At 43.1% G+C, this 18,427-nt stretch overlaps 2 protein-coding genes across 2 annotated transcripts; one reads left to right on the top strand and one right to left on the bottom strand.

Moving 5' to 3' along the window:
* Positions 1–9,662: 9,662 nt before the first annotated feature.
* Positions 9,663–10,373, top strand: LOC138893986 (uncharacterized). The gene has a single exon (XM_070178658.1). The coding sequence runs from the start codon at positions 9,663–9,665 to the stop codon at positions 10,371–10,373; it is 711 nt and encodes a 236-aa protein (XP_070034759.1).
* Positions 10,374–14,552: 4,179 nt separating this feature from the next.
* On the bottom strand, positions 14,553–17,685 carry LOC138893985 (uncharacterized). Its single transcript, XM_070178657.1, has 5 exons — positions 17,406–17,685; positions 16,265–16,609; positions 15,218–15,438; positions 14,761–15,154; positions 14,553–14,611 (listed from the first exon to the last, which is right to left on the bottom strand). Exons 1-5 carry the CDS (start codon positions 17,683–17,685, stop codon positions 14,553–14,555), a joined length of 1,299 nt encoding a protein of 432 aa, XP_070034758.1.
* Positions 17,686–18,427: the final 742 nt, after the last annotated feature.

Here is an 18,427-nt window from a genome sequence, read left to right as displayed (position 1 = left end):
TTCCGTAATTACAATACAGATCTAATTCTTTAATCAAAATAGAAATTGGACCTTATTTTATTAATGTGGTACCATTTATGCTTGAAGAAACGACGTCGAAACATAAAAAACGAGCACAACACACCCCAAACCTATCTAAAACTCACCCGATCCCCTCGGGACCCCGTCCTAACATACCAACAAGTCCCATATCATAACATGAACTTACTTGAGGCCTCAAATCACACATAAAAATATCAAAACCATGAATCGCACCTCAAATCGAACTTAATGAACTTTCAACTTCCAAAACTCGTACCGAACCATATCAAATCAACTCGGAATGCCTCAAATTTTGCACACAAGTCCCAAATGACATGAAAAAGCTATTCCAATTCCCAGAACCATAATCCGAACCCGATATCATCAAAGTCAACTCCCGGTCAAACTTATGAATATTTCAAACCTTCAAATTTCCAACTTTTGCCAAATAGTGCCGAAATCTTCTAGAAATATCCAAATACAAATCCGGGCATATGCTCAAGTCAAAAATCACCATACGGATCTAACAGAACCATCAAAACTTCGATCCGAGGTCAAATACTCATAAGTCAAACTTGGTCAACTCTTTCAACTTAAAGCTTCTAACATGAAATTCATTCTTCTAAACTAATTTCGAATCACCCGAAAACCAAAAGTGACAATGCACACAAGTCATAATACATCATACAGAGCTACTCATGCCCTCAAACCACTGAGCATAATGCAAATTCTCAGAACGACCGTTCTGGTCATTACATTCTCTCCCACTTAAAACATTCGTTCTTCCTCGAACGTGCCTAGAGTTGTTCCAAAACCATCAAATCGCCGTGTAACCTTACCATGCACATACCCAGAGGTGATCCCACGTCACCCTACTCCATATAAGTCTGACATCACCACCTAACTGAAGATCCTCACTTCATCCTTAGCCCATAAACCTTGATGCCCAATTTCTAACATTTAGAATTCCTTAGAAGACGTGAATCTCGCATCTACACCCTGTATAAGTCTGAACAAGCTGTACCAAGCCATAACCATAACCCAAGATGAAATCATATGATATACCACATAACTCGCATGCTCGTAGCAAAATTTTCCGATCACAGTAGCTATTCAAAACAAACCCGATACCGATAATAAACCTCATATCGAGTGAAACCTCGTTCAAAACCTTCGTACAATGCCGATGATGAAAGAAACATGCAGAAACTCATAACCACTCATCAGATCAACAAGTCATGGAGCTCCCTCTCATTCGACAATAACCAAAGCCAAATCCTAGGCCGACGTCCGATATTATTCTTCCAAACATACCGTAATCAAATTTGATAGCAATCACTTAAGGCCCAAAGACTTCATCTCATCAAATACAAGCTACTCTACTAACATACCACACCAATACTACCTAGAGCCACAAACTGTGCAATCCGTGCACCAATAAGCAACAATTCAAATGTATTCAAACATGGAAAATGACTCAAATGATAGAACCGTCCTGCAAGTTCAACAGATACCACCACAGGCGCAATGCTACGAACCCATCACACATAGTAGAATCAAGACACACGAATCTAACACAAAGGATCATATCCAAACATAACCCAGCTGCAATGCGTGACCCCATCCAAACACTGGTCCATATGAAATACCTCAAGCCATAATGCTCAAAATCAACAACCACATGCAATTCGATATAAAGTACACAAAGTGCATGACTATAACCATGGAGAAGGAAATAACACAATATACCACATCCCGGAATGACCATAACCAAGGCGCAATCAACCATTCAACACCCCAATAACTATTTCGCTCGAATTTCGCTACAAGGCCCAAACAGAACCACATCGATGTGCATATAACCAACAAATCACAACCCCTCATAGCATTGAACAGTAACACATAGAACATATCAAACACTAATAAAATCAATTCTAACTGAATGGCACATCCCTCAACAGTAACAATATAGAGTCAACAAATTCGACCCGATGTAGAATACATATCCAAATTGCCAGAACACCACGATCCTTACCCAAAGCTCACCACAAGAGATCCTAGCATAAAACCACACCGCCCTAAGGCCCATAAGCCGCTGTAGTCCCTCTTAAGCAACCCAAAAGTACCACAACCAAGACACCCACTCTGAAGAAACCTTCTATGAATTTAAAATTTTTCCTTTTATCTTTCTTATACTAAAATGTAGAATCCATAGTCATACAGAAATACCGCAAGTCCCGGCACCATCTAATGCAAATCTCAGATCTTAGCCATATACAAATTCGAAAAATCCTCAAATGCCACATATGAATCTTAAGCTCTTTAGAACCTCCTCGAGAGTCATCCACTCTACTCAAATCTCAATTGCACTGCCCAAACGGGTCGAACGACCTATGCCTCATTAGCACAACAATACCCAAAGAAGTAACCTCGCCTTAACGTAGCCGAGCAAATTCCTACTCCGTGCACACTACACCCTTCACAAATAACAAATCAATCATTCCATGATTCCCATATACCCATAAAGTGTAATACACCATGCATCAAGAAATTTCCTTGCTTAAGTCATCCTCAAAGCCAACATCTGCAAGATAACCAATCTGCAAGTATGCTTTAGACCAAAACCAAAACAACACATAACCATTCAATCAAATCGTCGATAGCAAACTCCCCCACTTAGTTCAAATCCATAGAATAAAACATCTGATAACTCACCATACCCATACTCTATTACTACTATAATCCCGCAGTGAGTTTCAACTAAATTCTTTACAAGCTCATGCAACACAAACCAAAAAAATACCTCAAATCATCTGCTAAGCTTGCAGTCATCCTCGTGACAGTCAGTTCAAATTTCTCAACCAATCCAAACTCAAATCGCAACACATATAACCCACTGGTAGAAAATAAACCCTCCATACAACATCATAAGGATCCTATATTCGTGGATTACCCCGCAGGTGATAACCCACCTACTTAGCCTCAAACTGACATCTCTCTATACCCTTTCACAGTCACAACTACTACGCAATCACTTAATCTTCATGAGTCTGAACTCATTCACAAGACATGCGAATCTACTTCGTTCCACAAATAAACGACATGAAAGTTCCCTCAACACGATCATAACTCGAGACTGTACAACACATCAAGAAAGAATTCAAGCATCCAATCGTCTTTTCCACATCCCAAGCAAAATCTTCCCATCATATCAAAAACTATCTGAGCGCTTACCGCAATCACGTCATACTCATCACATAGCCATCTAACCACTCACCGAGCCATAAATTCCACTAATAAGGACACTACCAGACATATGAGTCCAAAATCACATGCTCACACAACTGAACTACCGAGCCTAAGTTGCGATCTAAACCTGGCCTCAAGTTCTCCAAACTGGCCTATCGCCAAAACAAGAAAAGCACATCTCGCACCTCATCCATTGAATCACAAGCCATCAATGTATAGCTGATGCCGAGCACTCCCATACGCATACGAGTGAGTGGAAGGAATTCAAAGAGATACGCTTCAAGCAAAATCAATGACGCACAATAAATATCAATTAGCAAGGACAACTCACGTGCTATAATATCAATATCTGGTTCCGCACGGACAACTCACGTGCTAATAATATCAATCCGCACGGACAACTCACGTGCTGCACGGACAACTCACGTGCTGCACGGACAACTCACGTGCTAATATCACAATCCGCCCGGCGTGATCATATGCACAATATCACAATCGGTCCGACATGGTCACAGGCATAGCAACACAATCCACTCAGCGTGGTTACAGGCATATCAACACAATCTGCCCGACGTGGTCACATGCATCCAGTCCAAATCATATCACACAGAAGCAAGTATACAAGAACACATGTATATGATGGATGAATATCAGATTTCATGCTCCTGGACTGGTATAATAACATACTAAAGTGTAGACATGTGCAATGCGTGCTATCATAGCTCAAATCAATAATTTATCACAGAAGTAGCAATTACCAAGTTTATTCAGGGAATTTGCCTCTTCGTAACCTCAAACATGGCTCAAATAATTCACAACAATGTTAAAAATATGAGAAATATTATAGCTTAAAGCTTAACAGTCAATTCTAGGAATATCATAGCCTAAGCACTATCCCGAGCATGGATAAATACCCCGGTGCTCACATATGGGCTCAAACCCCACACATATGCGCACCCATAGCACGTAGCTATCACAAATAATTCAGGCAACTAGTGCCTCAACCAAGTTTAGATAAGATACTTACCTCAAACAAGCCAAATCCAATACCGAGCAAGCCAAACAATACTCTAGAAATTCCATCCCACGCGTACCGACCTCCGAACGACTCGAAACTAGCCAAAAGCAACTTAAAAACATCAAATAATGCCAAAGGAAGAAACCCAATCGATAAAGGTTGAATCTTTAAATCAAAGCCCAATATCAACCAAAAAGTCAAACCCGGGCTCGCACCTTAGAAACTAATCAACTCACAAATTCCGACAACCCATTCGAATACAAGTCCAACCATGCTAATTTTACTAAAATCCGACTTCGAATCGATGTTCAAAACTCAAAAATTTACTTTAGGAATGTTTAGACAAAACCCTTAATTTCTCTTTTAGATTCACCATTTAAATACCAAAATCAAAGATGGAATCATGTAAAATAATCAACCCCTTAAGTTTTAGGGATAAAACCCACAAATCTCCAATAAAAACCTGGGTTAATTCATAAAGGAACTAGAATAATAATGCTAAAATACAAAATATGAGGTTAGATACTGACTGCCATGAAAAAACGAGAAGAACGCAGCAAAAATCACCTCAAACGGAGCTCTAGAACTCAATATATGCTCAAAATACTAAATAAACACAGTCTGATTTTTTTAATACGCGGAGAAATTCGCTTCTGCACTCAAAATCCGCACTTGCAGTCTGCCAGCTGTAATTTCCATATTTGAGGTCAATATTCCGCACCTGTGGGGTCGCAGATGCAGACCCAACTTCGCATCTGCCCACATCTGCGAAGCACCGGCACCAACTTTCTTCTCTGACACTAAAATGGACATAACTCCCTCATACAATGTCCGAATTCAATGATTCTTTTTGTTATGGCTCCATAATTACGATACGGACCTACTGATTCAATCAAAACAGAAATTGGAGATCATTTTCTTAATGTGGTACCATTTATGCTTGAAGAAACGACGTCGAAACATAAAAAACGAGCACAACACAATCCAAACCTATCTTAAACTCATCCGAGCCCCTTGGGACCCCGTCCGAACATACCAACAAGTCCCATATCATAAAACGAACTTACTTGAGGCCTCAAATCATGAATAAAAATATCAAAACCATGAATCGTACCTCAAATCGAACTTAATGAACTTTCAACTTCCAAAACTCGTGCCGAACCATATCAAATCAACTCGGAATGGCCTCAAAGTTTGCACACAAGTCCCAAATGACGTAAAAAAGCTATTCCAATTCCCAAAACCATAATCCAAACCCGATATCAACAAAGTCAACTCCCATTCAAATTTATGAACATTCCAAACCTTTAAATTTTTAACTTTCGCCAAATAGTACCGAAACCTTCTAGAAATATCCAAATACAAATCCAGGCATATGTCCAAATCAAAAATCACCATCCGGACCTAACGGAACCATCAAAACTCCGATCCGAGGTCAAATACTCATAAGTCAAACTTAGTCAACTCCTCCAACTTAAAGCTTCAAACATGAAATTCATTCTTCTAAAAGTAATTTTGAATCACCCGAAAATCGAAAATGACGATGCACCTAAGTCATGATACATCATACAGAGCTACTCATGCCCTCAAACCACCGAGCGAAGTACAAATGCTCAAAATGACCGGTCGGGTCATTACAACAAAGTGATTACAAATTGATTAGTATGTCGTTTTTAATATAATGCTCTTCTAATTAATTAATTGTATGAATTTATTTAAGTTATAAGAAATTTCTACTTTTACCCATAGAAAGAATAGTGCCATCCTTGAATTTTCGCTCACCGCTTGACAGAAAGATGGTGCCTTCATAGGACATCCAATATATTTGCATACACCAATTTCTTATTTTTGAAGAGTGAGAAAAACTGTGATGACCCGATAGGTCATTTATAGTTTTACCTTTCATTTTTGTGTTCCGAGACCTCAAATAGCTCTGTTTAGCCTTCCCCGATTTGCATGCACAGTCCGTAGCTCTTTCCGAAAAATTTTTATGTGAGAAATTGATAAAAATGTTAAATTTTTCCATAAAACTCATTTGAGTTGACTACGGTCAATGTTATGTGAAAACTGTCACGACCCAAAAATCCCATCCTCGGCACCGTGATGGCGCATAATATTTCACTTGCTAGGCAATATAAGGTTAGAATAGTTTATCCATTTTTAACAGTTCAGATTAAATAATAATAAAGAAACCAAAATAACTAAAATAAATCCTAAGTAAAGTGCGAAAAACCTTAACAACTAAAATATCTAATACAACCCCGAATTTGGTGTCACAAGTGCACAAGCTACTAGAATACTATAGATAAAGATCTGAATAAAAGTGAAGCTGTCTAAAAGAAAAATGCACAGCTAAGGTAAAGTAGGAGGGGACTTCAGGGCTGCGAACGCCGAGCAGCTGTACCTCAAGTCTCCACACTGATAGTCAACCCGAGCAATCTACTGACCGCCGCTAGGACCGACTCCAAAATATACAGCAGAAGTGTAGAGTATAGTATAAGTACAACTGACCCCATGTAATCTGTAAGTTCTGAGCCTAACCTCGACGAAGTAGTGACGAGGCTAAGGCGGATCACTTAGAATAACCTGTACGCAATATAAAATATGGTAGGAAAGGAAAATATGGAAACGAAATAAGGCAGTTAACTCATGAAAATAACTCAATCCTCAAGAAAACCTGTAAAAACTAGATATACCAATCCTTAGAGTCTCGTACGAAAGTACCGAAGCCGACACAATGCAATAAGGAATAGAAAATGCATAAGCTGTTGCGGCGCACAACCCGATCCCATCGTACAACACTAACCTCCCTTATTCTACCATATAGATATCAATAATAATAATAATAAGTAAATATATGTTGTGGCGCGCAACCCGATCGCACCATATAATCAGAGTTAATATCATAATTCACCCTTATTTCACCATATCAATCCACCCTTATTTCACATGTTGTGGCACAAAACCCGATCCCGCCGTATCAATATGAATAAATCAATGAGTGCAATCAATTTAACAACTCGAATCACAAGAATCTCTACGATTAACGAATATGAAAACTACACATCAAGAAGGAATCTCGTACCAAATCAGGAAAGGCTACCTTTAGTACTGAACAAGACTGTCAAATATATGACAAATAAAAGGGGTACAAGTAAGACAATTAAGGAAAATATCAATTAAGCATAGAAGCATGAAAGAAATTAACATTAATAATGCGAGAGTAATAAATGACAAGTAACCAGTTAAGGCATGGGGAGCAATGAATACAAGTAACAATCAAGACATAAAATGCAGTAATTAATGAAATACGGGTAGACATGGAAACAAGTCATTGACGGCGTATAGACACTCGTCACCTCGCATATACGCCGCTACTCATGAAATTCACATAACGCATAGTATCAAGGGCTCCTAATTCCCTCAAGTCAAGGTTAGACCCAACACTTACCTCACTCTGCAATCAACTCAAAATTCAACCACGGACTTGCCTTTCAAACAAGCCTCCAAACCAACCAAATCTAGAAAATTATCAATCAAACGATTCAAAATAAGCCTTAGAACTACCAGCGACCAATTCAGTCGTCGGCGACTACCCTCTACCCAGGTAAGTCCCCTCTCTCTCTACTCTCCTCCTCATCAGCCCACACCCTTCCTCCCTCTCTTCCCCCCATCTCTCTCACCCCGCTTCTCCTCTTTCCCATCTTGTCTTTTCCATCTCTCACTGCCGGCGAGACGTTGGCGACATCTCTCTAATCTTCTACACTCTGCCGGTCCCCCTCTTTCCCCTACCGTTTCACTTGTCTAGCCCCGTGTACGCTGGAGGTGTGCTCTTTTACTCCAGAGTGAACAAGACAGCAAACTTTGGCGTTCCCTATGGACCGGTCACCGGCGAGTGGGAACTACCACAGCCAGGTTTCAGGTCTATTTGCGATGCCGTGGTCACACACAAACCAGACCCATCTGCAATCCAAGTGATTTATTACCCATCAACTCCGGCCAGTTCTTCGACTACCACCATCGGCCCCACCATCTCCGTCGACGATACCAAGTTATACGTTCCTGTCTTATTACACTTTGTCGTAGATACACTTTGTTTAAATTTGTTTCATTGTTCGTAGTGTGTTCTATACTAGTATTGTGCTATAGCCGTTGTTTATTTGCTTAGATCATTTAATTGTTTGACTCACCTGTAATGTTTAGATCCTTTGTATTTGCTCTCGACCCTATTAGCATTGTCTAGGGTATTTAGTTGCACATATCTTGCTGATCCTGTGTCTCTAATTTATAATTAGTTAAATTGTTATCGTTTTAGTCCATATTTGTTTATTCACCGTATTAGTGCGCCTGTAGTTGTACCTTGTCTTCTTCTAGTTTGGGTTGTTGCCTTGTGTGTGTTAGTGATTCCCCTTAGTCTACCTATGTATAATGGCTGTGGTTTGGGATGGTCGAGTGAGGTCATGTCCTCGGGGGGAGTGGGAGGTAGGGCGGGGGTTGGGGGGGCTGGTTAGGAGGCAAGGGAGGTAAAGGGAACAAGGGTGTCCACTGGTTGAGAATTTGGTCATGGAATGTAGGTACATTGACGGGTAAGTCTATAGAGTTGGAAAAGATCTTCTAGAAGAGGAGGGTCAATATAGTGTGCGTCCAAGAGACAAGGTGGGTAGGGTCGAGGGCGAGGGATGCGGACGGGTATAAACTTTGGTACTCAGGAGTCCAGAAGGGTAAGAATTGAGTGGGTATCTTGGTGGATAGGGAACTTAGAGAGTCTGTGGTTGAGGTTAGATGAGTGAATGATAGATTGATGATTATTAAGTTGGTGGCTGGAGAGTGCACCCTAAACATCGTTAGCGCCTATGCGCCGCATGAGGGCCTAGATGAGGAGGTTAAACGATGTTTCTAGGAGGGGTTGGATGAGATTGTGCGCCAGGTTTCGCCTATTGAGAAGCTATTCATAGGAGGGGATTTCAATGGTCATATTGGGTCGACCGCAGGTGGTCATGGCGAGGTGCATGGAGGATTCAGTTTTGGGGAGAGGAACGGAGGAGGTACCTCGTTGTTGAACTTCGCTAAGGCTTTTGGGTTGGTGATTGTGAACTCTACCTTTCCGAAGAGGGAGGAGCATTTGGTTACTTTTCAAAATGCTGTGGCGAAGACTCAGATTGACTATCTCCTCCTCAGAAGGTGTGACAGAGGGTTGTGCAAGGATTGCAAGGTGATTCCAGGTGAGATACTCGCGACGCAACATGTGCTCTTGGTAATGGATGTTGGTATTATGTTAAAGAGCAGGAAAAGGTCTGCTCGAGGAAGACCGAGAATCAGGTGGGTAGCCTTAACTAAGGATAAAGCCCAAGAGTTGGAGGGGCAGTTGTAGGCTATGGGAGCTTGGAGGAGCAGTGGTGACGCGAGCACTATGTGGTCAACGGCAACAGACGGTATAAGGGAGGCTGCGAGAGAGGTGTTAGGGGTCTCGACGGGCGTCGCTGGCGGGCACAAAGGATATTGGTGGTGGAATGAAGTGGTCCAGGGTAAAGTGAAAGCGAAGAAAGCGGTGTACCTGAAGTTAGTGGGGAGCGTAGGTGAGGATAAGAGGAGGCGTGCGTGCATGGAGAGGTATAAGGTAGCTAGGAAGGAAGCTAAGCTGGTGGTCACAGAGGCTAAGACTGCAGCTTATGGTCGTATGTACGAGGAACTGGGGGAAAAAGGCGGGGAGAAGAAGCTATTCCGGCTGGTCAAGTTGAGAGAGAGGAAGGCTCATGATTTGGACCAAGTGAGATGCATCAAGGACGATGATGGTAGAGTATTGATGGAAGATTCCCAGATTAAGAAGAGATGGCAGATTTACTTTTATAAATATCTGAATGAAGAAGGGGATCGGGATATCGTGCTAGGTGAATTGAAGCATTCTGAGAGTCGCCATGACTTTGGGTACTGCAGGCGCATCAAGGCGGAGGAGGTCGTGGGAGCTATGAGTAAGATGAGTAGGGGCAGAGCGACAGGGCCTGACAAGATTCCAGTGGAATTGTGGAAGTGTGTGGGGGAGAGCAGGTTTGGAGTGATCGACTGGGTTGTTCAATGTTATATTTAAGGCGAAGAGGATGCCAGATGAGTGGAGGTGGAGTACGGTGGTTCCATTGTATAATAACAAAGGTGATATCCAGAGTTGTAACAATTATAAGGGTATCAAATTACTGAGTCATACCATGAAAGTGTGGGAGAGGGTGGTTGAAGCGAGGGTGAGGATGTCGGTGTCTGTTTTCGACAACCAGTTCAGGTTAATGCCGGGTCGTTCTACTATAGAAGCTATACACCTTGTTAGGTGGTTGGTGGAACAGTACAGAGATAGGAAAAAGGACCTGCACATGGTTTTTATTGACCTAGAGAAAGCATATGACAAGGTTCCTAGAGAAGTTCTCTGGAGATGCTTGGAGGCAAAAGGTGTATTGGTTCCTTACATTATGGCGATTTAGGACATGTATGATGGGTCTAAGACATGGATAAGGACAGTGGGAGGTGACTCTGAGCATTTTTCGGTTGTTATGGGGCTACATCAAGGCTCTGTGCTCAGCCCGTTCCTATTCGCCCTTGTGTTGGACGCGTTAACACACCATATTCAAGGGGAGGTGCCATAGTGTATGCTATTCGCCGATGACATAGTTTTGATTGATGAAACGCGATCCGTTGTTAACGAGAGGATGGAGGTTTGGAGACAGGCTCTTGAGTATAAGGGTTTCAAGCTGAGTAGGATGAAGACGGAATACCTGGAGTGTAAGTTCAATGCTGAGCCGGGGGAAGTAGGCGTGGATGTGAGGCTTGACTCACAAGTCATCCCAAGTAGAGGCAGCTTCAAGTACCTTGGGTCGGTTATCCAGGGAGGAGGGGAGATCGATGAGGATGTCACACACCGTATGGGGGTAGGATGGATGAAGTGGAGGTTAGCATCTGGAGTCCTGTGTGACAAGAAAGTGCCACCGATACTCAAAGGTAAGTTCTATAAAGCGGTGGTTAGACCGGCCATGATGTACGAGGCTGAGTGTTGGGCAGTTAAGAACTCACATATATAGAAGATGAGAGTAGCAGATATGAGGATGTTGAGGTTGATGTGCGGGCACACTAGGATGGATATGATCAGGAATGTTGATATTTGGGAGAAGGTGCGCATGGCTCCCATTGATGACAAGATGTGGAAAGCGAGGCTAAGATGGTTCGGGCATGTACAGAGAAGGAGACCAGATGCCCCGGTAAGGAGGTGTGAGCGGCTGGTTGTGGAGGGCACGAAAAGAGGTAGAGGGCGGCCAAAGAAGTATTGGGGAGAGGTGATCAGACAGGACATGGCGAGGCTTCAGATTTTCGAGGACATGGCACTTGATAGGAAGATGTGGAGGTTGAGTATTAGGGTTGTAGGTTAAGAGGTAGTTGCGTCTTGTCTTATTTCGTACCATTGTGAGATTAGTCTGGTAGGGTTTTTGTCTAAGCTAGCTAGTGGAAATGTTGTGTCTTACTATTTTGCGTTTCTGTGTCGGACCTATTTACTAGCTATCGTTTTTGCTTTTGCTTTTTTTCGTTTTTGTTTTGCATCTTTTTTCTGGATTTCATGTTGTTCCTATTTTTCCTATGATTTCTATGGTGATACTGATATTGTCTTATTTTGTCTTCTTGTCCTCTTGAGCCGAGGGTCTTTCGGAAATAGCCTCTCTACCTCTTCGGGGTAGGGGTAAGGTCTGCGTACATACTACCCTCCCCAGACCCCACTAGTGGGATTTCACTGGGGGGTTGTTGTTGTTGTTATAACTACCACGAATGAAAGAGATTCAATTTAGATCATTATTGAAAAAGTCAACAAAATTCAACCTCAGGCTCACTTTGTCAAAACCCGAGGTTCGAACCAAAACCCGATCACCCATTCACCCCCGAGCCCGGTTATGCAATTAAATTCGAAATCCGACCTCAATTTGAGGTCTAAATCCCAATTTTACAAAAATCCCTAATTTCTACCATGGAAATCCTAGATTTGATGTTGAAATCTTATGAAATATTATGAGTAATTAAAAAAAGTAGATTAGAGTCACTTACCAATGAATTTAGGAACAAAAGCTCTTGGGAAAATTGCCTCTAAGGTTTTTACGGTTGAGAATTTGAAAGAATGAGCTAAAATCCTGTTTCCCCCCTTTTTTACCAGCTGCAAATGTCGCAATTGCGATATTTTGTTTGCAATTGCGAACATCGCAAATGCGAGAAAGAGATCGCAAATGCAAACCCTTCTTAGAAAAGTTAATCATCGCAAATGCGATGTTTTGGTCGCAAATGCGAACCCATGCCCTCGCAAGTGCAGACCACCCTTCACATATGCGAAGATTCCCTAGAAACACGCTGAGTCGCAAATGCAACCCTGCCTTCGCAAATGTGAGCCAGATCTCGCAAATGTGAGACATGCAGTAGAGCACCAGTAACAGAAGAGACATCAGATATTCTACTAAGTCCGAAATCACTCCGTAGCCTATCCGAAACTTACCTGAGCCCTCGGGGCTCCAAACCAAACATGAACACAAGTCCAAAAATATCATACGAACTCACTCGCATGATCAAAATACCAAAATAACACCTATAACTACGAATCAGACACCAAAACGAATTAAACTTAAGAATATGCAACTTTTCAACTGGACGTCCGAATCACGCCAAAATAACTCCGTTTTGCACCAAATTTTGCAGATAAGTCATAAATACTGTAATGAACTTATACCAAGTTCGAGAAGCAGAATACGGACCCGCTCGCAACAAAGTCAAACTAAGGTCAAACTTAGGATTTCTTTAAACCTTTAAACTTATTATTTTTAACAAATGGCGATAATTTGAGCTAGATACTTCTGAATTCGATTCCGGGAATATGCCCAAGTCCCAAATCACGATACGGACCCACCGGGACCGTCAAAATACTGATCCGACTTTGTTTTCTCAAAATATTGACCGAAGTCAACTCAAATGAGTTTTAAGGCATGAGTTCACATTTTTGTCAATTTTTCACATACAAACCTTCCAAAAAAGGAATGGAATGTGCACGCTAATCGAGGAAGGTGAAACGAAGCTATTCGGGATTTTGAAACACATAATTTAGGGTGAAAACTATAAATGACCTATCGGGTCATCACATTCTCCACCTCTAAAACAAACGTTCATCCTCGAACGGACATAGAAAAGTACCTGGATTGGTAAAAAGGTGTGGATATCTACTTCGCATGTCCGACTCGGACTCCCAAGTGGCTGCCTCGATCGGCTGACCCCTCTATTGCACTCGAACTGAAGGTTAACTCTTAGACCTCAACTGTCGGACCTGTCGGGCAAGAATAGCCACTAGCTCCTCCTCATAAGCCAAATCCTTGTCCAATTGGACTGAGCTAAAATCTAACACATGAGACGGATCATCGTGATACTTCTGGAGTACGGACACATGGAATACCAGATGGAGTGTTGATAAATTGGGTGGCAATGCGAGCTTGTAGGCCACCTCACCCACTTTCTCAAGAATTTCAAAGGGTCCGATATATCTAGGGCTTAACTTGCCCTTCTTTTTGAACCTCATCATACCTTTCATGGGTGAAACCCGAAGCAATACCCTCTCTCCGACCATGAATGCAACATCACGAACTCTATGGTTAGCATAACTTTTCTGCCTAGACTGAGCGGTGCGAAGTCGATCCTGAATAATCTTGACCTTATCCAAGGCATCCTGTACCAAATCTGTACCCAATAACCGAGCCTCCCCCGGCTCGAACTATCCAATTGGCAAATGACACCACCTACAGTATAATGCCTCATAGGGAGCCATTTGAATGCTAGACTGGTAGATATTGTTGTTGGCAAACTCTGCAAGTGGCAAGAACTGATCCCAAGAACCCCCAAAATCCATAACACAAGCGCGAAGCATATGCTCCAATATCTGAATAGAGCGCTCGAACTGTCCGTTCATCTGGGGATGAAATGTTGTGCTCAACTCAACCTGCGTGCCTAACTCACGCTGTATTGACCCTAGAAGTGTGAGGTGAACTGCGTACCTCAGTCAGAAATGATAGACACGGGCACACCATGAAGACGGACAATCTTGTAGATGTGGATCTTAGCTAACCGCTCTGAAGAATATGTAAATTCCGCTGGAATGAAATGTGCTGACTTGGTCAACTGGTCCACAATGACCCATACCGCATCGAACTTCTTCTGAGTCCGTGGGAGTCCAACAATAAAATCCATAGTGATACACTACCACTTCCACTCAGGAATCTCTAACTTCTGAAGCAAACCACCAGGTCTCTGATGCTTGTACTTTACTTGCTGACAATTTTGACACCGAGATACATGTGCAACTATATCCTTCTTTATTCTGCTCCACCAATAGTGCTTCTACAAGTCCTGATACATCTTGGCGATGCCCGAATGAATAGAATACCAGGAACTGTGGGCCTCCTCAAGAATCAACTCACGAAGCCCATCCATATTGGGTACACAAATATGACCCTGCATCCGTAAAACCCCATCATATCCAACATTAACCTGCTTGGCACCACCATGCCGCACCATGTCCTTAAGGACAAGAAAATGGGGGTCATCATACTGTCGCTCTTTGATGCGCTCATATAAGGAAGTACGAGAGACTGTGCAAGCTAAGACATGACTAGGCTCCGAAACATCTAACCTCACGAACTGATTGGCCAAAGCCTGAACATCTGCTGCAAGAGGCCTCTCACCAACTGGAATATACACAAGCCTACCCATGCTCACAACATTTTTACTCAATGCATCGACTACCATATTGGCCTTTCCGGGATGATACAAAATGGTGATATCATAGTCTTTCAATAGCTCCAACCACCTCCTCTGTCTCAAATTGAGATCCTTCTATTTAAAAAAATAATGAAAACTCCGATGGTCCGTGAATACCTGACACGACACGTCGTAAAGATAGTGCGTCCAAATCTTCAGCGCGTGAACAATGGCTGCCAACTCCAAGTCATGAACAAGGTAATTCTTTTCATGAACCTTTAACTGTCGCGACACGTATGCAATCACCCTACCATCCTGCATCAATACCGTACTGAGCCTAATATGAGATGCATCACAATACACCGTGTAGGATCCTGAACCTATGGGCAACACCAACACTGCGCCATAGTCAAAGCAGTCTTGAGCTTCTGAAAGCTCAACTCACACTCATCCGACCATCTGAATGGGGCACCCTTCTAGGTCAATCTAGTCATTGGGGCTGCTATGGATGAAAACCCCTCCACGAACTGGCGATAATAACCCGCCAAACCTAGGAAACTAGGGATCTCTATAGCTGAAGTAGGTCTAGGCCAGTTCTGAATTGCCTAAATCTTCTTAGGATCCACCTTTATTCCCTCTGCCTATACAACATGTCCCAAAAAGGCGACTAAGTCTAATCAAAATGCACACTTGAAAACTTGGCATATAACTAGCTATCTCTTAAAATCTGAATTACAATCCGAAAATGCTGCTCATGCTCCTCTTGACTAGGGGAGTAGATCAAGATATCATCAATGAATACAATCACAAAATAATCCAAGCAGGGCTTGAACACCCAGTTCATCAAATCCATAAATGCTGCTGGGCAATTTGTCAACCCAAATGACATTACTATGAACTCATAATGCCCATACCGAGTCCGAAAAGCTGTCTTAAGGATATCATATGCCCTAATCCTCAATTGATGGTAGCCAGACCTAAAATCAATCTTTGAAAACACTTTGGAACCCCGAAGATGATCAAATAAGTTATCAATCCTCGGCAATAGATACTTGTTCTTGATAGTGACTTTGTTCAACTACCGATCGTCTATACACATCCTCATTGATCCATCCTTATTCTTCATGAACAACACGGGCGCACCCCAGGGCGAGACACTAGGTCTAATGAAGCTCTTATCAAGCAAATCTTGCAACTGCTCCTTCAACTCCGATGGGGCCATACGGTATGACGAAATAGAAATAGACTGAGTGCCTAGAGCCAAATCGATAGAGAAGTCAATATCCCTATCAGGTGGCATCCCCGACAGATCTGCAGGAAACACCTCCAGAAACTCACGAATAATTGGTACTGAATCCATAGAAGGAACCTCCGCACTAGAATCACGGACATAGGCAAAATTAGCTAGACACCCCTTCTCGACTATACGTTGAGCCTTCACATAAGAAATAACTCTGCTGGTAGAGTGGCCAGGAGTCCCTCTCCACTTTAATCGAGGCAACTCGGGCATGGCTAAGGTCACCATCTTGGCGTGATAGTCCAATATAGCATGATAAGGTGACAACCAATCTATACCCAAGATAACATCAAAATCTACCATATCAAGAAGTAGGAGATCCACAGTAGTCTCAAGACTCCCAATAGTAATCACACACGAGCGATAGACACGATCTACAACAATACAATCTCCCACATGCGTGGACACATACATAGGAGCACTCAAAGAATCACGAGGCATAACAAGATATGAAGCAAAATAGGATGACATGTAGGAATAAGTAGATCCCGGATCAAATAGAACTGAAGCATCTCTATGGAAAATTGGAACAATACCTGTGAAACGGCGTCAGATAACTCAGCCTCAGGCCTAGCTGGGAAAGTATAACATCGGGACTGGGCCCCACCACTCTGAACTATATCTCTAGGACAACCTCTAGCTGGCTGGCCTCCACCTCTAATGGCCTGACCTCTACCTCTAACAGCCTAACCCCCACCTCTGACTGCCTGACCCCTGCCCCTGGCTAGCCAAGAGGGTGGTGGAGCAACTGGTGCCAGAACTATGGCACGAAAATCTACTGTGGCATGCCGCCCAATAATCTCGGACAGGACCTCCTGATGTGCCCAATACCACCACACTCAAAATGCCCATCCTGCTGCTGTGGCTGTTGAAACTGAAGCTGACCCAAACGGGACGGATAACCATGGTGATAGCTCTGAATCGGAGGCGCACTGATAGGAGCTAATGGTGCACTATAGGCTGACTGCCCAAACTAAGGCACATAAGGACCACGACCCCCAGAAGCACTATGAGATGCTTGAAGTGCTGAATGAAATGGCCTGGGAGTATGGACTCTACCAAAAGTACCCCTGCCTCCAGATGATGCATTGCTGAAACCACCGGTATGACAGGGGATCTTATCTGACACTGGCCCCCTCTCCTGAGCACGAACCAACTCGATACGTCTGGCAATATCAATGGTCATCTGGAAGGAAATATCACTCCTTGTCTCCTTGGCTATTTGAAGTCTGATAGTGTAAGTGAGACCATCGATAAATCTCCTCACTCGCTCCTTCTCAGTATGAAGCAAGATAGTTGCATGGCGAGCTAAGTCCACAAATCGAGTCTCGTACTGGGTGACAGTCATACCACCCTGCTGAAGTCACTCAAACTGCCTGCGGTACTCTTCTCTTAGGGTGACAGGGATGAACTTCTCTAGAAATATCTTTGAGAACTGCTCCCAGGTAAGTACAGCCGACCCAGCTGGTCTAGCCAACATATAATCTCTCCACTATCTCCAGGCGGCACCAGTCATCTGAAATGCTGCAAAATTGACCCCATTGGTCTCAACTATACCATGTTGCGCAACACCTTATGGCAACAGTCCAGAAAGTCATGTGGGTCCTCAGAAGATGCAATACTGAAATGAACATGAAAGAGCTTGGTGAACTTATCCAACCTCAACATAGCCTTAGAAGACAAAGCAGGCTTATCACCGGCCTGTGCAACAACAATCGGCTGACATACCCCAACTGGCGGGGCTGTTGGAGTCTGAAACTAGGGAGCCACCTGCTCCAGAGTGTGAGTAGCGGGAGTCTGTGCTCCACCCCATCCTGAGAGACGGTTGGTGACACTGGAAAGGTAACGGTCTGGGCCACACTCTCCATAAGGCCCACCAAACGGACTAGAGCATCCTGAAGCACTAAAGTGGCTATGAACCCCTCCGGGACCTGAGCTGGTCCAATAGGTACAGTCTGAGCTGGGACCTCCTCATCAAAATCTACCTAAGGCTCCACTACTGGTGCTGGTTCCCAAGCTCTAGGCTGAGCTCTGCCTCTGCCTCGGCCTATGGCATGACCTCGGCCTCGACCTCCGCTCCTAGTAGTAGC

This window comes from Nicotiana tomentosiformis, chromosome 6 (genome assembly GCF_000390325.3).
Source record: "Nicotiana tomentosiformis chromosome 6, ASM39032v3, whole genome shotgun sequence".
Taxonomy (NCBI): domain Eukaryota; kingdom Viridiplantae; phylum Streptophyta; class Magnoliopsida; order Solanales; family Solanaceae; genus Nicotiana; species Nicotiana tomentosiformis.
Note: the sequence above shows the minus strand (reverse complement) of the source record. Positions and strands in the feature narration are given on the sequence as shown.